Here is a 25,353-nt window from a genome sequence, read left to right as displayed (position 1 = left end):
CCAGCGAAGAAATCAAAACAACAGCGGCTTTCACCCAACAGGAGAAAAGGGAAGAATTACCAAACACACCAGCGAGCTTTCACGTCCCACTGATTGAGCGCGCGGGTTGTATTTGTAATCATTATATTCTCATGCACCCTTTCCCTTTTTGAAAAAAAAAAAAGGCAAAAAAAAAAGTCCATGAAATATTCCTGTTTTGGAGAACGCCGCAGCAGCGTTGTCTGAGCACAAGTGAGAGGGTCCAGTTCATGGGGGGAAACCCTTTTGACTCGAGTTAAGGGGAGGCGTACACGGGAGGAGGGGGGGGAGAAAGTATTGGTGGTGCCAGACGCAGCGCCAGTAAGAAGCGTACGTACGTGCTTTATCTTAGCGGCTGAGTGTGTGACGTGATATTGCAGCCTGCTCCTGGAGCTCTGCAAGCACCAAGCAAAGCGCGTCTATTTCTCTCTCTGTTGTAACTCACTAGCCCCAAACATCCACCCACGACGGATCTTTTTTTTTTTTTATCCCCCCTCTTTTCTTCCGGAGGGGAGGCGCGCGATTTACCGGAGAAAACATATCAGTGGGAATAGAGACGTGGAGTCTGCCGAATTAATTTATGGTAATACTGTAAGAATTGCTCGCTTCTTTTCATCACTCCAAGAATTTCTTTCTCCCTCTCTCTCTGTCTCTCTCTCTCTCTCTTTCTCGGTGGCTGGCGTGTGTTGTTGCGCTCCGTTTTGATGGGAAAAACCCAGAAGAAGGAGACGGGGGGATATGAGCGGGCAGACCGGAGTGTAACGCATTTTATTTTCATCCATTGAATATCTTGTTGCGCCGGACTTCTATCGCCAGGAATGGGGAGCACTGATTCACTGGAGGGCTGCAGAATTTATTAATAAAGGATGTGGTCAAGTATGTTGGAAAAATAGCCATAGCTTCCGCAGTGTAAGGTAAGATCATTGTTGTTACCTATTATTGCGTGGCAGCTGAAAAGCTCATTTTCATGTGTCATCTTTCAGTTAAAGTTTAGCCTCCCCCTTGTTACATATTTGTCCTGTCTATTCAACATGATGGCTTTGGAGCTTTCATCAGCTCATATTAGTCCAGGGCGCTTAACAGATGATTTATAAGAGCTGATCTCTCTCTCTTAAGAGGCAAAAATCACTTTAAAGCGCCTGAGCATCGAACTGACACTGCATGAGATGATGCCCGTGTCTCTATAGTCAGATGTCCTCTCCAGACAAAATTGCTCTTAGAAGGAATAAAAATCAGCGTCTATTGACGACCGACTTCTCGTCCCCAGAATACTGATTCTCTTGCAGCCTTGGCCATGAATCTTGCGGAATGATGTGGAATCATACGGATTTATCGCGACTAATAGCAGATTTCACTAAACTCTACTTCCACAAATCCTTATGTAACACACATATATTCTCCTGATGTAGTGTGCCACGCAGGTTAGGATCATTCAAAGAATAAGTTAGAGACACAAGTGCAAATGTATCTAATCTCTGGACTCTGGTATCTATTGCCTACTTGGGATTTCAACGCCCACACACATACACACACGCGCGCCCGCAAACACAGTTTGAGACACACACGCACACATGCACGTTCTGCTGTGACACTGCTCACAGCTGCATTGCCTGTAGGATTAAAGCAATCAGGACATCGCATTGCATTCTCTCTCTCTAGTGCACAAACACACTAAGGAGCGCAACCACACACACACACACACACACACACACACACACACACACACCGGCTCTTTATGAAATTGCATTGTCAAATATGTCAAGCCCTGAATTTCGGAGACATGCAGGTTGTGTGGTGGACCGAAAGCAGGAGAGAAGCCATGGTGAGCAGGCGCCACGCAGAAAGACATTCTCAGCCTGTGAATTTGTCTTCCTCATATAATCTGACTGAGGAAACAGACAAAATCACGAGGAAAACAGCTTGATTTGAAAACGAGCCTGGCTACTGCGTAAAATGAGCATTTGCATGCCGCTCTGCACTGACTTGGATACCTCTTTCACTGTTTGTCTTCTGATGTCAGAGATCCTAAACAGCTATATTTGAATATCTCTAGGGATTGTGCATACCAAATACGACCCAATTATAAATGTCTAAATGACTCACATTATTGCACCCACCTCAACCCCCCACCACACACAAAAAAAGTAAAGAAATAAATAATGGCTGGAGCAACCACAAGGTGGCAATGTTTGCACAAAGTATAGTAATGAAGGAGGCAGGACGGGGATGCAAAAGACATGTTGCTGAGGTTAATATGTCTTTTTATTCTCATTTTCATGTTAGGACGTGATAAGAAATGTATGAAGCACATCAGTCACACTTCATAGAGGCCATCTTTCGTGTTTCCTGTGTCCTCTGCTTTAAAATCCCCTCGTTTAATCCTCTCCATCTCTCCTTGCAGGCCAAATGACATAGGATGAAGGCTGTTCGCAACCTGTTGATTTATATATTTTCCACCTATCTTCTGGTTATGTTTGGATTAACTGGTGCCCAAGATTATTGGTGTTCCACTCTGGTGAAGGGGGTCATTTATGGATCATATTCAGTGACTGAAATGTTTCCTAAGAACTATACAAACTGTACATGGACGCTGGAGAACCCAGACCCTACCAAATACAGCATCTACCTGAAGCTATACAAGCGAGACTTGAGCTGCTCTGAATATTCTTTGCTTGCTTATCAGTTCGATCATTACTCACACGAAAAGATCAACGAATTGCTGAAAGTCAACGAGTCTATAGTGTACCTGTGCGATTCAAAGAATATTTATGTATTTTTGCTGTATGACAAGAATTTCGTTCAACTACGGAGAGTTTTCCCTTATGATTATAACGGATTGACACCACAGAAGCTGGATGAGGAAGAGAAGTCCATTGTGGAGTTTTTGGTGTTGAACAAGGCGAGCCCCAGCCAGTTTGGGTGTCAAGTACTTTGTACGTGGCTGGAAAACTGCCTGAAATTAGAGAAAGGGACAGTGGAGACATGTGGGATCGTGTACACAAAATGCACCTGTCCTCAGCATTTAGGCGATGGAGAATCAGAGAGTATGCTCATGCTCAACAACGTGGTTTTACCTTTAAATCCACAAACGGAGGGTTGCTTGTCACCCCAACTACAAGCTGGGCAGATCTGCAATCTGAGTGCAGAGGTGAAACGGCCTCCTAAAGAAGGTGAGTATCCTGTTATCTTCCTCCTTTATGCTGAAACAGATATAGACTTAATGGACTACTGTATGCATTGATAAGATAGTAATCATGTCAGTCAAATGTGCACGTCAATCACTCCCTTCTCTGCCCTTATTGCATGCTTGAACTGTGATGGCCCATGAAACAAAGAGCACACGTAGATATATAGAATGCAGTTTGCTCAGGAACGTGTCGGCTTCAAGAACAAAGCTGCCAGAGGAGTTGGGTGTAGTAAAGACCACAGCAGCACATACCAAACCACCTAGAGGGGGTCGTTCATTTGGTTGGACTGAATTCAAAATTGCTGTGAATTTAAAATGGCTGTTTTTTTTTTTCTACACATCAGCACAGAATTAAAATGGCTGCAAATCAAAAGATAACTTTTGTGTGTTATACATTTATGTCAGTGTCATCCTTACAAAGACCATGGCCCATATGGACGCGGCCTTTGTTTTTTAATGGCATCCGAGTCATGTGGATCGATTGGGATCATGGATGCAGCAGCGTCAGACTGGATCACATTGCTCATGCAATGCAACATTTAAAACTTGTAGGAAACAGTTTAGTGTTTAGTCAAATCTGCAGAAACTAATAATTAACCATATTTAGGTAAAGATTATTGAATAAAAGAGTATTTTCAAAGCTGATCTATCATATAGGGGTGCTACCTGTCCAGTGTTGCCATAGAGCAATGCAACGTGTTTTCACTGTATGTTGGAAGTAACATATAGTCAAGAGCTAACAGAAGGAAATGGCATTATCGGTAGACCTGCCTGCAGCTGTAATTCACGCATGTGTATAAGTGCATACATAAAAACACCTATACATCTACACACACATTCACAGGTAGACAGCTGAACGAACATGGCATAGTAAATGGGTATGATAAAGTCATAATGATTCTGTTCATTAGTGTCACCAGGTAGCAGAGGGAGTTTTTGTAGTTAACACATTAGTGTAGCTCTTTGAATTACAAAGGGAGCCTTTCTTGACACATAGCTGCTTGCATTTTAACAGATAGCAGAGAAAACAAAACCCCAGAGGAATACGCTGCATACTTCAGAGGTGAGGTGCGTTTACCGTGAGACACAAAGGAGGGGCATTCATCATGGCACACTGAACCAAAAATAATGAGTCAACCTTTAGATTTGTGGGGGGGGGGCAATGATAGCGGGAATGTTATGGCGCTTTTCCCCCTGTGGCACTTACCAAAATAACACTTGCTATAATAGCACCCTGGAGAACAGGTGGCAGTTTTCTAATCAAGAAGAACAGGTGAACATCGATCGCAGTAGTTCACCTGATTGGTTGACTCCTGCTGCTACATGCTCCATCACATTTTTTAGGCATTTTTTGGAACACAGCAACACAGGATTTAGTTTTTCTAGAAATATTATACCCAGACACTACTGCGCCTAACGAATTTTTAATGCGTTTGTAAGAGTTACTTTTGCTTCAGTTTTCCACATGATTTATTAAGTGGCTAGCCTCCATCAAGTTGGATGATAAACTCACTTTGAGTATCATTCACGTACCCCTTTCACTAGAGCCCTTAAGCAATACTGCATACAGTTTCACAGGCGAATTACCATCACAACCCTCCCGGCAGCCAAGTAGCATGTGCAGTAACATCAGAAAGTATGACTCAGCTGTGGATTTTTATAATTGTCACAAGATAATTGCATCATTTTTTGAATCTCATGGTCAAATCACAAATATTACTTGGAAGCATTATGCTTAGTTTCACAGAAAATGCTTTGCTCCAAAATAACATTTGACATTTTTCTATCAGCATGTTAATAACGGCTTAAGAGCACAGCTTGTTTTTTTTCCCCTCAGAAGATTTTCCACAAGCCTCTATTTATAGGGTCAGTTGATGGGAGGTTTGAATAAATCCGTTTTCATCTGGATAACGGGGAGATCACCACTAGGTTTAAAAGAGCAGTGTCTCCTGTGGCATTATGGTGACAGAGTGGGTGTTCCTGATGAAGAATAAAGAATAACAAACAGTCGACAAGGGCTCCATTTGATAAAATCGCTTGTCTTTGATCTTCTTAGTTCCTGGTAGAGGATGGCTTCAGAGCACATCAAAGAAAAGCAGGGCTGGAAGTTGTATACTCCAGCCATGACACTGAAATGCCCCGCCAGTGTTTCAAACAGACTGGGGATAACAACATTTTGAAGGTTAAAGCTCTTAACTATTTAAGGTGATTATGCAGACAAAAGGACAGACCTCATTCCTTCATATTGTGGCATTTTGAGAACCACAGTGACACAATGAAATACTAAACAGATGTACTACTCAGATGAGTCATTTATGCAGTTTTATTTTTATCACATTCTCCCATTTCATGAATAAAAGTTGTAAAAGGAGGCAGCACAGTGACGCACTGGCACTCACAGCAAGGCAGATTTTATTCTCCGTATTTTTTTGCCTTTGTCTTCTGTGTTCGTGTGGGTTTCCTTCAACATACCACACATAAAAGTCAAGTAGGCTGATGACTCTGAGCTGCCCATAGGTGAATGAATGACTGTCTGCGTTAGCGCTGTGCTGTCCCGGTGACATGTCCTGGGTGTTTTCTTTCTTTCAGTCCAGTGATTGCTCAGATGGACTCTGGCTAGTGTGAATCAGACCTTTGAGGTAGACAAAAAAAAGTAAAAGCTTGGTACAGAACGTTTTACAGATATTCTACACTGTCACAAATTTAAATTTCCCTGGCACATTTATGTTAAAAAGATGAATCGAGTGCATAAAGAGGCATTCAGTCGCCAGATAGCAACTAGAACCTGAGATTTTAGAATATTTTCTCACCTAGATATCTGCCCTTTCCCTGCCCAATCCTGTTCAAATACTGGTGTTTACACGAATACAAGCTTAAAATCCTCCAATTCACAATGTACTGTTCAAATCATCCACAAATTGCACCTGGCTCCAGGAAATAAACAACATCATGTGGCATTGTCTTGTTTTGTGGCTCAGTCTACTAGTCTGCCCTTGGCTAAGGAAAAGTCTCTCAGTCTTTGTCTCGTTTGGTTGGAACTTGCCAGTTTTCAAGGATCAGGGTCAAGGAGTCTCATTGTTTCAGAGGAATGTGCATGTCCTCCAAAGTTTTTCACTGTTAATGAAGCCTCGAACACCAGCGTTTATGTCAAGATTCCTCACTATTATATGACAACCGCCTGGTACAAAGAATTGTGACAATAACCTTTATGTTCCCTGCAATATTGTCACTGATGCCTATAAAGTAATTCTTTTTAAATGGAAAAGGGCAATTGAGGTTTTTCATCCAAACATAATTTTGATTCTGTCAGATAATTCAGTTCATCGCAAATATCTGCCCTGACTTCCTATTCCTGTGTTGTCTTTGACTTGTAGGTAATGGCAGAAAAAGAGGACAAATGTGACAGTGACAGTAAGAGGCTTTCGGGAGATAAGGGTTCATAATTTATTTCAAACCATGTAACATTAAGAACTGAAGCTCCTATGTACAGTATGAATTATATTCCAAAAAATATTTTATACACGAAGTAGGCCTCTAAATTCATTGTTAGTACAAGAAGTTAAAAATGACATTGATTGACTCACAGATTTGAGTCATGTTCCTCTGTCAACTTGAAAGGAAAGTGGGAATCCTTACTGTATGAACACTGATTTGACTCCAATATGCAACGTGAATAAAATATTTCAAATCTTGATATGGATTTTCTAGCTTTGTTTAACAAGAGTGATTTAAGTCATCCACCATTAAAAATTTACCAAAGGTTTTCATATTATCTAAGAGATATATCCACTTTAAGACTAAATGCAGATGTTTATTTGTGCAGTGGCAGATGTCTATTTGATCATTACGGTTTCTGACGACACAGATCATGCGCCATGTGGAAAATGGCAATAGCATTTTATTGGCAAATGAAACGTGTGTGAAGCGTTCTAATGCACTGTCACCCGCCAAAGTCCTGAGCACTGCAGCAGCTCAGCCTCGCTGCCTCACATAGTGAGGCCTTTTATTCACTTTGGATCTCAGTCAAGTCACTCAGTAGTCACACTGCATTATGCTCACCCCCATTGTTCAGTACACTTGGAGGCCATTTTAGTTCCAATTCAGTGAAGGAGAGAGTTCAGCTCAACAGCACAGAATCTGTGTGTTTTTATCTTAGACATGCATTCTTTGTCTTGAAGTACAGTAAATATCTTGAAAATCCCACATCCTGATTGCCCTGAAATCCAGGGCTAAATTATTCTACTTATTAGCAAACTGTAAATATTGTTCCCATGTTCAGCTCTTTGAGTTTTAGATACATTTAGAAACAGTATTTTCTTTGTCGCTGTGTCTTCTGTATTCAACCTCTCAAGCAGTTGAGATGGAAATGCTATAGAAATTTGCAAGGGAATGACAAGCTCAACACAAAAAGCACAATAGACTGTATTGTGTGTAGAATGATAAAGTTTTATGCTGTAATAATTTACATGGGTTTGGGTCAATTCCAGTCAGTTTTGCAAAACATATACAGAAAACTAAAATTAGGTCAAAAACGACTTAAGGATCTGCAAGACTGATTATTAGGAAACGATAATGGAGTCTGGAAGTGAGTGAGCAGTTCCTTACTGTGTGTGGCTCAAAGATATATAAACTGTATATTCTTCAAATAGCCCAGGTCGCTGTTTCTGGGTATAAAAATTCATGAGGCTCTGAGGTGACTCCTAAGTCATTTTACACAGTGATATAAAACCACAAAAACTGTTGCCATGTTTAAAGTTCTGCTTAAACCACTCACACTGTCACACATGGATGCAAATGGGCTCTCTGGAACCACAAAAGTCTCCATTTTCCAACCATTACAAATTTATGATACAATAAATTATAGGGTCCACCACACGAGTCTTGGTATGGTTTTTATTTTTCACAGCAAGTTAAATGATAGAAAAGATAAAACTTGTACTTGTGCAGTTATGCAAAATACCAAATAGCATGTTTTGATAATTGCTTTATTAAAGGTCCTGAAAATCTATTTTCCCAATTAGCTTCTTACAAGAAGAGATGGAGTCCAACACGAAGGACACAATTTTCTGCCAAAGTTCAATTCGTTTTGGTTATTTCACAGGGCTCAAATAGAAAAAGGCGATGCCATGTACTGTATATATATGCACCAATCACAGTTAAGCAACGTCTGAATCAAAATCTGCTGACTGTGAGGACGTCTGGGCAAGCGTTGAGGTGTTAAATGATAAAGTAGTGTTGCAGAATGAATCAAGGTTCATGTGGTTCTATTCTTAGTGTTGCAATGGACAAATGACTAAAACTGAAAAATTATTTTGGTTACAAAGCATCATTTTTAGTTTTAGATAATTATTGTTGATCATCAACTGACTATTTTGATATCTGATATTTCTAACTACAGCTCCTGACATCACACCGGCTAGCTAACAATGAGAACCCGGCAGTGGGGTGGATACAGATCAGCTGTGAATACTGTGGGTTCATTTGACATGGATTTGTGATCTCAGTCTTGAGGCTCTGTTTCAGCAGTATGTCAATTGGAAGTCAGAGTGATAACTCTCCACTATAGCCAGACTGTGTACTGCAAACTGCCTCAGAGTAAATTAAAGCCTTGTGTTGTCACAGCTGAACTGCAGACAGGATGCAATGAAATGCAGTAAGCCTGGAAGAAAACCTGAAATACAATTTTAGAGTGTATGTGTGTGTGGACATGATTCATGGTTTTCAGACATCTAGAGAGCATAACGCAGTAGGGGTTGGTGACTACGTGCCAAGAATGACTGGATGAATAAATAAATACATAAAGTTGAAATGTCCCTCAAATGCAAAACAGTTATATTGTAGCTCAAACTACCTCCAAATTAAATTTTTGATGATTCTTCAGAATCTGAAAGCACCAACATATTGTTATTTCTAAGTATCATAATGCAGAAATATTGCCCCTGTGAGTGTTTTATACATTCAATGTATTAGTTTATCATAATGATGTTTTACTGTGTAAGTTAAATTTTACTGTTGTAGTTGGTTGAGGTGAAGTAAATTTTTTCTACTGTTGGGTAGTTTAATCATTGCATTACATTTTATAAGCTCATTCTATAGTTTGTAACTATAATTAGTAGTTATAGTTATTTAGTATATATAATAAAAGTACAATATTTCTCTCTGACCTGTAGTGAAATAAAAAGTAAACTGATGTGGAAATACCCAAGCAAAGCACTTCAAATTTATATACAAGTTGTAGTAGTGGACTGCAACTAAGTACATTTACTCCAGTACTTGAGTAAATGTACTTAGTTGCAGTCCACTACTGACAACTACATATCAGAGCGAAGTACCTGTAAATTGTTTCCTGGGTCCAGACCTTTGTATTCGCCCACTCCAGCGAGCTGACTGATTGGTCTTGCATCATGACATGAAACAGCGGATTCTTGGTTAAAAAGCAATCGATCCATTAAGCGCCATGGGGGGACAGCAATTAGCTGATCACAACCACGTGAGGGGCTAGCGCCGTTGTCAAGTTGTGCGCTGGAACCAAGGAGGAGCAACAACAACAATTTTGTCTGATATGAAGCAAGATATGACCTTCTTGATTAACAAATGTTTTTTATAAAGACGACATGTCTTCTCAGTATTGCCCGAGATCGTAGTTTGTTTTTACTTCACTCTGCTCCAATCCTCAGCAAAACCAGTGTGTTGGCATGGCTACGCATCAGTGTCAACTTAAAAGAAATTACCTTCAGGCAGATACGTTGGTCTCTAGTGACTGGTTAGGGAAAATCTAATCCCCCTTTCCTACAAAAAAAATGGTTAGGGTGGAGGCAATGTCAGACTGAAGATGGAAATGGACTGTAACGAGTTAAGAACTCTGTCTCATATCAGGCAATGTAAACTGCCCAGAAAGTCTGAAAGCTACATTTCTTAGATTAGTGCTTCAACCCAGGGCCCAGCTTGGCAGTGTCATGGAGGTGACAGGTACGCCTTTTTAACTTTACAGTCTACAATGAATACAATTGTAATAAAATTTGTGAGGAACAGTTGTTGCCAATAATAATGTCATATTACAGCAGGGATTGTAATCAGAGTAATGGGTTACGTAACCACACCTCTTGTCCTCAAAACTGTAGCGCTTCGCCAGTAAGTATCCTGCCTAAGTAATGAGGAAACATGCATGTCTGATTTATTAGCACGCGTGTCCCACCTGTATGCATGTTTCTTGCTATGAATTCCACGCAGTGGTGCATTTGTGTGCCTGTATATCCACGTTGCACCAGCTCTCACAACTACTCTTCACCTGTTTAGCACTCAAGCACTCATTCAGCTCTTTAAAAATAACATGAAGCAACAAATCTAAACCAGCACCACATTGTAGATAGTGAAAAAGTTGAAGTGAGGCTGGTTTGGTACGCTGTGTCAAGGTTTGGCATTACAAATGGAGGAAAGTAAAATAGTGATTAGTAGCAGTTTTTTAAACCTTTCAGTATCTTATCTGCTTAATACATTGTGATTCTAATCATTTGCATAATTACGATACATTATTTATTTATTCTAATTTTTACAGGTAATATGTGGTCTCTTTTAAATGTAGAAAACATTTGAGCAGGGGAAAATCCTAAATGTTTTCAAATGTGAGATTATGTCAATGCAAAAGACAGTTCTGCATAATGAATCAATAAATAAGTTTGACGTAAAGCACTTAATGTCAAAGACCTTTTTGTTTTTTCACTGTAGCTAATTTATTGTACATCTCATCATGTAGCACACTGGTGCTGCATCAGTTATGCCGTAGTGTGTGCATGGCTGAAGCTGATGCTGTTCTTTGTCAAAGGCTCCACGCTGTTTCATCACCACAACAGCACTGCATACTTATCATGAAGCACCATTTGTAATTGTGTGTCTTGCTTTGACATCACAGCATCCAGTCTCTATTTTGCAATTTATGAGTTACAGATAAGTGAACCGTATAGATCAAAGGAATAACAGCCGTTGTGCTCTTGTTTCCTTTGACTTCAAAACGGTTGATATATGAATGCAAACATAACAAGTCATACGTTCGTATAGATGTAGAAGACTGTCTCGTCTTCTTATTATAGAATATTTTTTCTCTGCCATCATATGCATAATTCAGTCCTAACCATCATTTCTGATTTCCTGCCATAAAAATGTTCCTGCAGTCTCATTCAGGACAAGAGGGAACACCATGAACTTGTTTATATCCAACTAAAACTGAAATGAACGTGATTTGGTATCTTTGCTTCACAGCAGAAACGGGTAATTCAGCTCATTGTAAAAATAAATTTGGACAACAACAATTGTGATTCTCATATGACAATTTCATTTAGAATGCAAAGTCCTTCAGAGTGGGCCTAAACAACCGCACTATTCATCCTTCTAAGAAAACATGAGTCTGTTACAGCTTTGTGCCACAGTTACAAGGCGAGGGCGAGGCTTTGAAGCTCTTAGTGTGGATGAACACTGTCAGATGTCTTGAACATTTCTTGTCATTTTTTAAATAGGCTAAAAAAAAAAAAAAAATCACATTCTAACTTTTGTGTGGGCTGGCTTAATGTGGTAAATTTGATCAAGCCCTTGTTGTGCGGTGCCAGAGATGTTAATGTAAATTATGCACTGCTTTCAGCCTCTCAGTTGCATGTTCCTGCATTTCAACCCAGTTAGTTTTGGCCTGTCACTGGATGGCTATTTCAGCCCACAGAGGAGAGGCATTTGCATAAACATCCACCCACAAAACCTGGCAAATGAGTCTGTCACTCAAAGAGTGTGGTAAAGTGGAGGCAAAATCCAATTTTTTTTCCTAGGGGCTTCTGTAACTGCTCTCACTGGCAGTCCCTCTGCAGAGAATGGAGAGTGTCCTCATGTAGCTATAATGGATGCTCCTTTGTAACTTAGATGATATACTATGATCTGGGGAAGTACACAAACTTACATAATCAGTGTCTCTTAACAATATCAAGTAGTTTACATGTTCCCCAGGGAATTTTACATTTTCAATGCAGTATATTTTCATCATAATATTAATGAAGAAGTGATACCAAAGCAGTTACATACAATAGTTGACTTTTAAATATGATATAACATCTATTATATTTGAGGCGTTTACTCTGGAATGCAGTTTTATGGTCAAGTGCCCTCTTTTCTATCCTGTCCAAATTACTGTAGGGGTTGTTCTCAATGTGCTTATAGGAAACTCGAGTGCCTCTCATAAGAGAAAAAAACAAAAAGGGTATATTAGAGGATTTAAAAAAAAAAAAATCATATTTGAACTTCCTTTGTAACCAATCCTTTACTTTGATGTGAAAACGACATAACTGAAAACAGTTGTAGATGAACATCCCATGGTCTAGATGTTGAAAAGTAGAGTATACAAAACAAAAAGAATTACATAATGTACTAGAGGACAGACGAGTACAATAAAAGTTGTTCATGTAACTATGTCTGTGTTCAGGCAAAATATGTTTTGTCTTAAGAAGAGTGCACTAGTTTGCAATGAATGACAAGACTATGTTTTGTTGTAAGTATAATGGCAAATTTTTTTTATTTAATTGCAGTTCGACAGTGAATAGTTTTTAGCTTTTACAATATGGTGCCAGCCATTCTCCACAGAGGAATCCGAAGCCAACACACAAATCAGAATACATCATACAAAACAGCTGATAGCATACAACATGATTATTGTTGATGAATAACTTTAATATTGTTTGTGCAGTGGTCAGTGATTTGTGATGGATCAATGTACTACCATATTACAGTGATATGGAAATCATATATTTTTTAACCATTTTATTTGTCTAATTGGCCCAGTTTGTGTAGTTTAGGCATTTTTTAGTTATATAAGTCTAAACAACACAATTACAAATGCCTCATTGCACTGCATTTATAAGAATTGCAGGTGAAATGTTGACTTTGTTCAAATCAAGTGCAAAACTGCTTTGGTACTTGTATTTTGTTTGTTTTTTAGTTAATGTATACAATTATTAACTATACATTCATAATTTTGGTTATCTAACAGCAGGGCTAATGCTTTACAGATGCACAATGGGATATTTCAGTAACAGCCATCACTAAGACAGCTGACATTTGCTTGCGCTGTCTGTATGTTTCCACGGAGGATTGTGGTTATTCACCTCCTCACACTGAAAGGAGAAGTGTTATGTAACGTAGAATGAGATTCAGAAATTATAACTCTGAAACAATCTTGTGCCAGATTGTCAGCTTGTTTACAGCACTCTGTGCTTCATAACAATAGACTCTGGAAGTGGCTCTCTGGTGATCCATCACAACTAGTAATAATATAACTAATAGGATTAAGAGGAATAAGAATAACAGCAAGTCAGGTAAGTAAAACTGTAAACTGTACATTCTGAATGACCTACATAAGCAATGTTTTGAGAGCTATTTGTTTATAGTGTGTAATACTGACTGCATTTTAATAATTGGTGAAATAGTGAAATCATAATTCTATGGTATTAAATTTCTAAATCTGTGTAATTTCCATTTGTGTTGTGCTTTAATTTACTTCATGACCCCGAACACGATACGCAGTTATAGAAAATGGGAGAATGGGCACTGTTCTGTTAACTGTAGTTGTTGGTGATAAATGATCAGAATGTCCCGCGAGGGGCGGACAACTTGGCACAACACCAACGAAGCTGGGGCTCCGTCTCTTCAGCAAGTGTTCCTCTCCTGCCACTACACACATAGCGACACATCCACACACATACACGCTATGTCCACACATGCGCATTGATCCTCTTCCTTAAGGATTAGGGTTACAACTTTGGATTTATTCATGCATTTTAAAATATTTATTAAAAGTTTCTTTCTTTATAATTTAAATTGTAATAGCCTATGTATTCACTTATTGGGAGAAAACTGGTAGTTCTATGTAAAAACATCACAAATCAGCAAAACTGAGCACCCTATTTTGCGAAAATAGTATGAACCTCGTTTCATAATGCCGCTGCGAAGCTTCGACTGTGTGATTGGCAGTCGAATCAGGCTCCGCCCATTGAAGCATCGACTATTTGGGATTAGCCATGATGAGCTTTTCAAGATCGTATAACTGTTGTTTTGTTTTATAAGCAGTCATTTATTAAGGTCATGTTAAGGCAATAACAAGTCCATGATTAAGGTTTTAGGGAAGATTTTGCTCATGGAGGTCATGGGTGTCTACAGCCTTCCTAGCGGTTCTGTGAGGTTGTGCTTAGGCTTTACAATAAATGCTAACATCAGCATGCTAACAATGGCAATAGTAACATGCTGGTGTTTAGCAGTTCACATTTACCAGGTCACCACCTTACACTGAACAAAACGCAACATTTTTGTTTTTGCCCCCATTCATCATGAGCTGAACTCAAAGATCTAAGACTTTATCTATGTACACAAAAGGCCCATTTAACTCAGATATTGTTCACAAATCTGTCAAAATCTGTGTTAGTGAACACTTCTCCTTTGCTGAGATAATCCATCCACCTCATAGGTGTGGCATAAGCTGGTCAGACAGCATGGGCACAGTTGTACCTTAGGCTGGCCACAATAAAAGGCCACTCAAAAATGTGTAGTTCCACTGATTTGGGGGGACTGAGGCAGCTCAGGGGGGTGGGGGGGTCCAGAAACCAGTCAGTAGCTGGTGTGACCACCATTTGCCTTGCGCACTGCAACACGTCTCCTACCATAACCCCACCGCCACTATGGGCCACTCGATCCACAACACTGATATGAGCAAACCGCTCACCCACACGACGCCATACACATGGTCTGCCATCTGCCATATACAGTGAAAAGTCATCTGTGAAGAGAACACCTCTCCAAAGTGCCAATGAATGTGAGCATTTGCCCACTCATGTCGGTTACGACGACGACCTGCAGTCAGGTCGAGACCCCGATGAGGATGACGAGCATGCAGATGAGCTTCCCTGAGATGGTTCCTGACAGTTTGTGCAGAAATTCTTTGGTTATGCAAACCGATTGTTGCAGCAGCTATCCGGGTGGCTGGTCTCAGACGATGGAGGTGAAGATGCTGGATGTGGAGGTCCTGGGCTGGTGTGGTTACACGTGCTCTGCGGTTGTGAGGCCGGTGGGTTGTACTGCCAAATTCTCTGAAAGGCCTTTGGAGACAGCTTATGGGCAACAGATCTGATGGACATTCCTGCAGTCAGTATGACAACTGCACGCTCCATAAAAAACTTGCCACATCATTGTGCAGTGTGATGGAACACCACATTTTCGAGTGGGCTTTTATTGTGGCCAGCCTAAGGCACCTGTGCAATACCCATGTTGTCTGATCAGCATCTTGATATGTCACACCTGTGAGGTGGATGGATTATCTCGGCAAAGGAGATTGTGATCAATATTTGATAGAAATAGGCCTTTTGTGTATATAGGGAAAGTCTTAGATCTTTGAGATCAGCTCACGATGAATGGTGGCAAAAACAAAAGCAAAATAAAAAAGTAGAGGATCACAGAAGTTATTAAAATTCACCCTCTGGGGACCTTGTACATTTGGAGCGACGGCAATCCATCCAATAGATTTCCAGATGTTTCACTCTGAATCACAAGTGTCAACCTCATGGTGGCGCTGAAGTCAGAAGATCACCAAAGTTGGCAGGATTATCCACTGGGGACCATTAATGTCTGTGACAAATCCCATGGCAATCCATCCTAATATTCACATTTCAGTTCATACAGGACCAAAGTGGTCCACAGAGCCACAGAACGTGGCTGTATGGCTAAAAAGAAGTTTGGTTACGTTTGGGAAAAGACTGCTGTTATGGTTAAGGGAAACCCTTGATTGGAGGACACAAACCCATAGCCTCTGGTCTTAAAGTCATGTGCTTTGCTCTGTTGTTGTAAGAAAGTCACATTTCTTCTGTTTTTGGACTTGAACATAAGAATAGCTCATTTTCACCTCCTTGAACAAGCAATCCATGCTGTCATTTTCCCCAAGAGGACAGACTCTTTGTTTTCCAGCATTAATTTAGCAGCAACCTACAAAGTACTCAAAGTGAAGAACTGCTATTTCTGCCAGTCGATAGCACTTGCATTCTCTCTATATATAGAGAATATATATATAGAGAGAATGCAAGTGCTCTACTTAGTGAGTATTAACCATCATAAACATGCTCTTTCCTTAATTAATCCTTAATTGTTAATGCACTGCATCTCATGAAGTTTCAATGGCAGCATCTGTGTGAGATCTCTAAACACAGTAAAATGAGCAAATCACACTCCACCAAATTAGTGAAAGTCTGCTGCAGGGAGTCCATTCAGCCAAAACAGAAGACACATCAGATGCTCTCTGTAGTATGGTATTAAAAGGAAGGAGCTAGAGCGCACAGGAGTCATAATGAAATGTGACAGATAAATCAGAAGCACTTGGGAGATGGCTTTGGATTACCGAATCAATACCATACCAGCAAGTCCAGACTTCCCAGATCTGCACTGTTTTAGTAGAGCTTCCAGTGTTGGGTTTATGATTTTATATGCTCTGACATCACTGGTTTGTAATTCCAGTTTTTGGCCAAAGCCCCATACTAAATCAGACCTATCTGAAAAATAAAAGCAAAAATGCACGTCAGAGATCCATTAATTACTTCACGGTAAGTCTACAGTAGCACAGGTTTCTGAGAATTTAACATGAGCTGGAAATCTCTCCTTTTTCTGACTGGTTAGTGTTCTCACTTTGCTTCTTTGCACTTTACATAAAAGTGTCCTCACGGTGCGTTCAGTACATTGTGACTCACTGTCAGGGGTGGTCACAGATGAAACAGGGCACACGTCTGACCAACCTCTAATGAAACAGTGATTTCTTCTTGGTGTAAAGTTACTGTATACCTTAACCATGTGGAAGAGCTGACAATCAATAGAATATACAGTATTATGTCATTGCTGTATCAATGGGCCCGTTATAGGGCTGGATTTATAAAACTATATTCCGAGTAAAATATTCAAGTAAAAACCTAAGTAAAGAAATTATCTTGGCAACCTGAATCCAGTAGTGATGATCTTCCCCTGTAACACTCTCGATAGAAGCTCTGATGGCTTACAGAGTTCTGTTCATAGAGTACAATATCAGTCCATGATTAAAACATACAAGAGGTCAATCAAGCATAGTGAGTCAGTATCAGCAATGATGACGGAGACGTCTAGTCCAGTGTAAGGCAAAGTGTTACTGGTAAGTGTAGCCATGCTGTGGACTTATCTTATGTAGACTTCTCACAAAGCTAAGATAAAAGGTTTGTTTTTTCTATGTAATAGCAAATCATTCATACTATGTACACTTTTTTAAAAGGATTTGATGATGTTAAATCTGCAGTTGGTAACAACAGATCATACAAATGCAAAACCTTCCTTGTCTCTCTGAGCCTTTCCAAAACTACACACTTGCCACTTCCACTCAGACACAGAGTGAACTCTGGTCGGAGTCATCCTCACAGCCAAATCAAGCTCCCTAACTGTGTAGGGTTTACATACTCCGGCCAACTTTCAGGCGGACTACCCTCTCCCCCCTCTTTTATGAAAAGATTGATATTCATTGTAAAGAAAAGCCTATATATTTGAACCTCTTTATCTTAGCCTATATGAAAAATATTACATTCACAAATACAACATTTCATTATAACTCATACATTATATTGAAACATTATATAGTCTGAATAATTTAACAGTTAAAATGTATAAAGACTTAAGCTAACTATTTTTCTTTAATGCCTTTGTTGCTTGTTACGTGATCCCCCTATGTATCTAGTTGTGCCATGTTCTATTATTCTGTTGTTTACTGGAGGCTATTTTCTTTTGGCTGAAGATTTTCTTATAAGATGAATGAACAACAGTTGTATTGTCTATCAGACACTATAATTTTTTATTAAACACAATGTTGTTTACCTGTGAATGGTGATATAAAATGTTAGTGTAGTTTCGGAACTTAAAAAACCTACACGTTAGCCGGCGAAGTCACGCAGAACTCAAATTGAAAGAAAGGTCCTCCATTGTGCAGCAAAGGGTGTTGTTACACACCTTCAACAAGCCGGCATCTGTGCTCATTCGGCATTGGACCCACTACTACTCCGCCCTCATTGGTTATTTAAAAATGTTTCCAGACCTTTGCGGCCACATAACATGTATTTAGTATTAACGGCAGAAATTTCCAACATTAAAATTTTTCGTATCAATAGTATATTTGAATTGCTTACATCATACTTTTCTGGATCCTTTAGCTTATAGAAACCAGAACAAATTGAGCAAGTAAGACTTTAATTTTAATTTCAATCTTTATACTAATGCTATGACTTCCTGTTATAATGTATTCGTATAATATTGTGTTGTTAATGAAGGTTTTTTTTTTTTTTTTTTTTAAACGCTTGCTTCCGTCAAATACAATGTTCACACATGCGTTGTACAAATTCTCAATGATGCCCCTCCGATGCTTTGCGGCCCAGGGCAGAGAGAAGAAGCTGCGACAATGTCTAACCCCAGGATGAGATGCTAATACATCACTGTCCCCCCTCTAAAGTTAGTCCCCCATTTGTCATCATACCTCTTTGACACTCGTCGAACCGAGCACCGTGGCATCGAACAGCATATTTAGTATTTATTTATATTTAGTATTAGAAACATTATGTTTTGTTTTGTTTCTGTTTGCAACAACTAGTCATTACTAGTCTGCTACAACATACCTACTGTAGTTGGTATAATTTTAACACGGTGATTTGGCCTTCATTTGATCATCTCTTGACAAAAATCAAAGCATCATTTTATTTAGACTTTTCCTTTTTCGTCAAAAACTAGGTAGATTTGCCTCTATTTCCACTGCTTTTGCTGTCTTTTGGATAGTGTTTTTCACTCTCAGTATGATGTAAATCAAATATGGCTGCCATGCAAATTCGGCGTTCACTTCTGTAATCTGTTTAGTCTTTGATTTGGTGCATTCAAAGACACCTTTGTTTCCAAAGGAAACATTAATAGACAATTTCTATGTGTGAAGCAGTTTTATAAGCCTTTGATTTTGTCTCTTTGAAATGCACATCTATGAAAAGAGGTCATTTACACAGCTGCTGTGTGTGTGCGTGCACATGTATGTTTGTGTATATTATATCAAGCTAATGAATACAGTATAGAGCAAATGTCACTGAAGTGATAATGTATAAAATAATCACCCTGTGATTCTTATCCTGCCTCTGAGCTGCATTTGGTTTCTATCACTATTAATAAACATTTCTTGCACTTTTATGTTATGATGATCCAGTGCATTACAAAATCTCTTCTTGTCATGTGCATTTGTGCCCACTTTTAAATTTAAATCCAAATGCAATGCAAGTAGAATATCAAAATGTACAGAATGGGCCGTCTACTGTGTGCTGGGATAATAGTGCAACAGTGACAGACATTTAAATACATTAAATATAATACAATATATTAAATAAAATATCCTATGCTTATTTTGAATTCTGAAGGATTCAACAACAAGTATTCCTTGTTCAAAGGCTGTCTCCCTGCTTTGCTCTAAAATGTCAATCAACCCATCAGTGCGGGGGTGATGGCTGGAGGCCTGGAGGTGGTCATCCTTGTGCGTCAGCTGGTCATGTGGTCAGTCCCTCATACACAAAACCCCTCTTTTGTGTATGAGCTAAGTAGTGGTATGTACCAAGTAATACAATCTACCTAAATAGTCTTAGGATTTATGCAATAAAATATATGTGATGTAGTTAATAAAATTAATTAATTAATAGATCACAGTTTTGGTTTATGATCAAAATATTATGATTCATATGTTTATTAATGCATTTATTCAAGCATCTATTTGATGCTGTCCTATTTCAGCTGGCACACAACGGGTGGCACAGTAGAGGGTAATACTAAAGTTAAATCATAATGATTTGTTGATGCCTTCCTTCCAAACCACTGAGGTTCATTTGTAGTACTTTTACCTCAAATTATACATTTTAAGTAGAACTTTCCGAAGGTGAAATATATGAAAAGAATTATTGTCACAAAAGAAAGACAAAGTTTTATTTGACACAAGTTTCATTTCATTCATTATGGCACATTTAAGAGTAAAATTTAAATCCTGCAAATGCATGGCACCCTCACTTGAAATAACATTTTTGTGTGTGTTTGCAAATGCCTCTAAGAACACTGGTATCCATGGAAACCAATGCTGCAAATAATGGATCATGTATTCAGAGTCAATGGTGCCGTACTGTACAGTCTCTTTAATCATCCTCATTTGCTGTACATACACCAGAACTCTCTTAATACAACAAACACTGTTTCCATTAATGAATAGTAAAGGTGACCCTGCGGTTATGTCAAAAACAAATTGAAATGAAACCTACATTGACCTTGCAGAGGGCTTTTCTGGAAAAGAACACACTTACAAAGGGAAATGTAGATATTTAAAGTTAGTGTGACAATATTCCTGTTAACCGTCTTTTTGCCCATGTCGGACCATAACATAATATTATCAAACTGTACTGTGTGTTGTAGTTTTGCTGTGGGACATGGAAAAAAGAGTGAAACACACAAATTACATTTTCTTCAAGGTAAAAGTCCCAACACTTTTTTATATGCTTTGGGTCATACTGTAAAATAATTCCCAGTATTTGTTTTCTATGATCTTTCTACATGTCATGAAGAAAATGCGATTGATGGTTTGTTTGCATTTGCTGATGCACATGCACATTACTGGTAATGTTAATAAAGGCTAGACCTTTCTCTTTTGACCTGATTAATAGATACAGAATAAATACAGAAAAACTCCCAACAGTAGCCAAAATCTTAATTTGCATGAGCAACCAAACAGATTGGCCCCTTAATTTATTTGATGCAGGCTAATTGGGGAACTATTAGACATAACAACTTATTTACAAAAGCTGATTAATGTATGCTGTTAACACAAGCTAAGGTAAAAATGTTTCTCTTTCTTCTATAAAAAAAAACTACTATTACTAAATTTACACCTGAATTTAGAATAAATCAGGATAAAACACTTTTCAGCATGAATTATAGCAAGTTATTACTATTACTGCTGCAGACAGATAATTTACAATAATTTAGCAATTTTGGAAACTTGCATAACAAACAAAGTGCCCATTTTTACAAGTGCCTATTCACTTTTAAAGTGTTTATGATCATATGCCTGAAAATGTATGCCTTATCATTACTGCTGCTGCAGGGCTACTAAGCAATGAGGGGGGCATTTCAGGTTTCTTTAACACCTGGAACTGCTCTATGGGCACATTTATATAAAATGTCTATACCCTGCAGTACTCTCACGCAGTGATCTAAAGCTATCATTTAGCAGGTGCTTTGGAGCTTTGAGATCCTCCAGTTTAGGAGCTCTGCTCCTCAGACCATCTTGCCTAACCATCAGCTCAGCGGTGTCCAAAGCTCGACTGTTGCGATGTTGTCTCAACAGTTACTGAAGTGCAATAATTGCAGCTTCTCTGATTTTAGGTGACAAGTAGAGGAAGGGGGCGAAATAAGAGGATTAGCAGAGAGAGCGAGAGAACACTTTTCCATTTGGCAGAGTGAACGTACACATTCTGAATTGCTGGATAAATCAAAGGATTTTGTAAACATTGTTCTTTGTGGGTGTCAAGAGATGCAGCGTTGACATTTTTTCCATGTGGCTCCAGATAAGTGATAAGGCCTGAATATATTTTCATACTAACACAGAGGCTGATTGTGTTGCCTTTTGTCTTCCACTTTCACTTTGTAAAATTACAGAGTTCACCTTAGCTTTGCGACTGCAAAGTGTAATCAACGGCTTTATGGTCAGTGTTGCCTCATATCTTTAACCCAAGAGACAAATGAAAAATAGTGGCTGATTTTGTTATCTGTGTCCTGAGCAGACTGAAGCATTACAATAAGCCTCAGAGGTCAGGGTCAGTGGGCGGATGAAGAGATTGCTCATCCTAATGTCAATGCTTATCGTAGCAGCTTGCTCCGAAGTGTCTGTGTCCACGTGACCCTATTATGGTAAGTCTCCATTCATGAGGCCTTACTGTTTAGTCCATAAGGTGAATTTCACCCTTCATTTGCCATTACAGTCTCTACCCTCCAGTCTGCTGTGCACTTCTTATAATTTGCACATCTTACAGATTGCTGATTGGAAGTATTTCTAAGAGCTATATTTGCTGTGACATATGTTGCTGGCACAGCAGGAAAGAGTGGACAAGTGATGTTAATGAGTCCCACAGAACCACAGCTGGTTAAAGGAAGAAACAGAAATCCAAGACATAATTGAATCAAAGTAATGTTTAAAACCCACAAATAACCTATTTTCTCAATCAGCCTCTGACAATAAGAGATGGGGTCCAATGTAGACAGGAGATTTTCCGCAGAAGTTGCAACAGTTTTGGTTATTTTACATGAAAGCTTTATGTATGTACTGTTTTCACTCGTTTAAGGGCCCTTTTGAGAAGAGATGGTGTACTCCCACACACCAATCAGAATTTAGTAATATTTGAATCAATAAAGATGACAGTTGAAGATTTATTTCAAGTGCGCAACAATTGTGATGTATAGTATAATGTATATCTAATTCTGAAATGATTAGCTGATTAATTGAATAATCAATCCACAGACTATTAACTGACAACTATTTTTTGATTTGCCATTTGTGATTACCTTGTCATATTTTATGGACTAAACATGTAATCAAAAAGATAAATAACAGACTAATAAAAACTTGTTCGTTGCAGCCCTATATACATCATGGATGAAGAAGGTGGTCTCAGTGCAGTGCATTATTCACTGCAGACCCACACAGTTGTATGCACGCATACATGACCACACACAGAGGCACAAATTGTCAAAGACTAAATATTGTGGAGATCAGACCAAAACCTGCAAGATCCAACCAACAGTTACGATTACACTAAGGACTTACATAGAACTACAATGAAGACTAAGGTCTTAGTCGCATGTCACATAGGTGCAAAGTATGAATTAACTTTTTTTAATTTAGGTTTAATGTACATTGACTTACATCTATGCAACATGTACAATGAGGCCCAACTAAACACTGCGACAGCAGACTTTGAAGATGGGACCACTCATTCAGATAGTTAAAGCTATGGTAAAATCAGATAATGTATAACATGTACAAATATTTCTAAACTGAGATTAAACAAATGCAATGAGCAAACAGCTGGATAAAAGCCACTGTAGCCTCATGGATCACATTTTCCCCACACTTGCCTCTCTATTGCTTGCACTTGCTGAGGTAATACCGTGATTAAATCACATCAGAATTTTCCTTGGGGTCTCGCTGAGCTCAGCGAACCACTCTCAAATGTACTTGACAATCCAGATATTGAGCCAGGAGTTATTTTGACAAAGCGGGCAAGTAGAAGTGTGGATGTTACTGGGTGGATCATTATCAAAGTGGCGATACCCTCGAACACACAAACACATGAACATCATGTCAAGAGAGGTGCAGCCATTGCAGTCAGCTCCTGGAGGTACTAGAGCACCAGGGTTTTGGTTTGAAATGTACTACACCAGAGTATATACAAAAAGATTGCATCATAACCATTTTGGCTGTATTGGGAGTGGAGGCAACTTAGAAACTGAAGCACTGATTTTAAGTTATTTAACTGACTGGTTGATTAAAATGGTATAAGTCATCCATTTATTGAACTGAATTAGTGGAATAGCCAAAAAGTCAAGCCAAGAATATGCATAATCAGATATTTGTTTATATTTTATATCGGCTTCATGCAACAGCTTCTTCTTTTGACTGTCTACAAAATCATATTGATCACTTTTTCTTTGCATAACTATGTCACTCTCATTTGCCAAAGGGGCCTATGAAATCTCATTTTTCTCTGAGCTATGATTGACTTTTCTGTTTCTGTCTCACCGTCATGTAGGAAAGTGTGTCTCTCTCTTTGTGCTTTTTGGTCAATTCGCAATTTTCTAACCATGTCATGGAACCGCTAAGAGGGCTCTCATGTGGGTTACTTTGTACGGGCACAGAACACACTGAGCAAATGTCTGTGTATACTTTCCGCCCTAAGGCCACACTTCACAGAGAAAATCATGGAACAATATTTTTTTGTCCTTGAGGGAAGAACATATTTGGATGTTTGGCCCCTACTTTATTTGTGCCTGTCCTACAAATGTCCTCCATCAATTTCTTCTTGCGTTCATCTGTAAAAGCATTGATTTATTGGCCTCACAGCGTTTTTGGACATTAACAGTGAAAAAACAAATTTCATCTCAGAGGGAGTGTTGGTTTGTGTCCATTCTTGCAGCATGTCAGGTGCATAACTCCAAGGCTGACTGAATTCCCAGATGGACTGAAGCCATCAGCCCTGGCCAGACAGATGAATCTAAAGCAAGCAATGAGATTTCTGCTGGTGTCTGCCTTTCAGGACAGAATGGCATTGGTGAACTTAGTGTGCAAGAGGTATTTGGTCTAGACAGTGTGTCCCTGCTTTCAATGCACAAAGCTGAGGCTTTGTTTAGAAGGCACCTCACGTTCTGGGGTAGGGCAAGCCTGTCAAAAGGGACTGTCAGAATACCTCCTGTCTTTAACAAAAAGAGGAGCACACCGATCCTATTTAATTATTCAAGACCTTGGACTGGCAAGAAAAAATAAACGCCACCCATCAGATAATGTCAATGTTGGCTTCGACAGAGTAAACACCCACACAAATCTGTCACTACCTTGGTATGTTAGTGGTCCGTTTTCTCATGAGATTGCAAAATGTAAATTGAACGTCTATAGAGAAGAGCTACATGTATTTCATTTTTAAACCGTGAAAATCTGGTCTCAAGTTGAAACTGTTGTGCATGAAGCACAGAAGAGGAATTTATACAATCTGTTTTCTTGATTTCTAGCCAAAATCACAAGCATGTACACTGGGACCATCAAGGGACCAGGGGCTTGTTCTTTAATTTAACCAAAAAAGCCACAGCATTCTTACACACAATCAATGAAAACACAGCACTTTTGCAAAAGGTTGTCAACTCTTTGTCAATCCAATCTCACTTTGCTTTAGAATACAATTTAGCCTACTAATTCTATCGTCTCATAATTCAAGATCCCCATAATCACCTTAAGAAATGTTACTAAAGGTCTTATTCAGCATGATCTGAAGTTAGACAGTTTAAAACTGTCAAATTAA

The 25,353-nt window shown here is 39.0% G+C and overlaps 1 protein-coding gene and 1 long non-coding RNA gene across 5 annotated transcripts in view; one reads left to right on the top strand and one right to left on the bottom strand.

Moving 5' to 3' along the window:
- The first annotated feature begins 382 nt into the window (after window positions 1–382).
- The window catches only part of adgrb3 (adhesion G protein-coupled receptor B3), a 114,031-nt gene continuing 89,060 nt past the window's right edge, over window positions 383–25,353 (top strand). For 2 of the 4 annotated variants that reach the window (XM_038737754.1, XM_038737757.1), the window contains exons 1-2: window positions 384–932; window positions 2,420–3,188. In XM_038737754.1, coding sequence (XP_038593682.1) covers window positions 2,435–3,188 — 754 coding nt within the window. In that variant the 5' untranslated portion in view covers window positions 384–932; window positions 2,420–2,434. Of the gene's footprint in view, window positions 933–2,419; window positions 3,189–25,353 lie in introns of those variants that run through there. The other 2 variants (XM_038737755.1, XM_038737756.1) reach the window with 2 other exon arrangements.
- Window positions 2,904–25,353, bottom strand: part of LOC119917432 — a 49,103-nt gene continuing 26,653 nt past the window's right edge. The window contains exons 3-4 of the long non-coding RNA XR_005447276.1: window positions 3,093–3,218; window positions 2,904–2,971 (exon numbers count right to left, since the gene is read on the bottom strand). This is a non-coding gene — a long non-coding RNA (uncharacterized LOC119917432). The remainder of the gene's footprint in view (window positions 2,972–3,092; window positions 3,219–25,353) is intronic.

This window comes from Micropterus salmoides, unplaced genomic scaffold (assembly GCF_014851395.1).
Source record: "Micropterus salmoides isolate LMB-PRFRI ecotype aquatic unplaced genomic scaffold, ASM1485139v1 Ms_hic_scaffold_22, whole genome shotgun sequence".
NCBI classification, from domain to species: Eukaryota; Metazoa; Chordata; class Actinopteri; order Centrarchiformes; family Centrarchidae; genus Micropterus; species Micropterus salmoides.
This window is presented reverse-complemented; position numbering and strand designations above follow the sequence as displayed.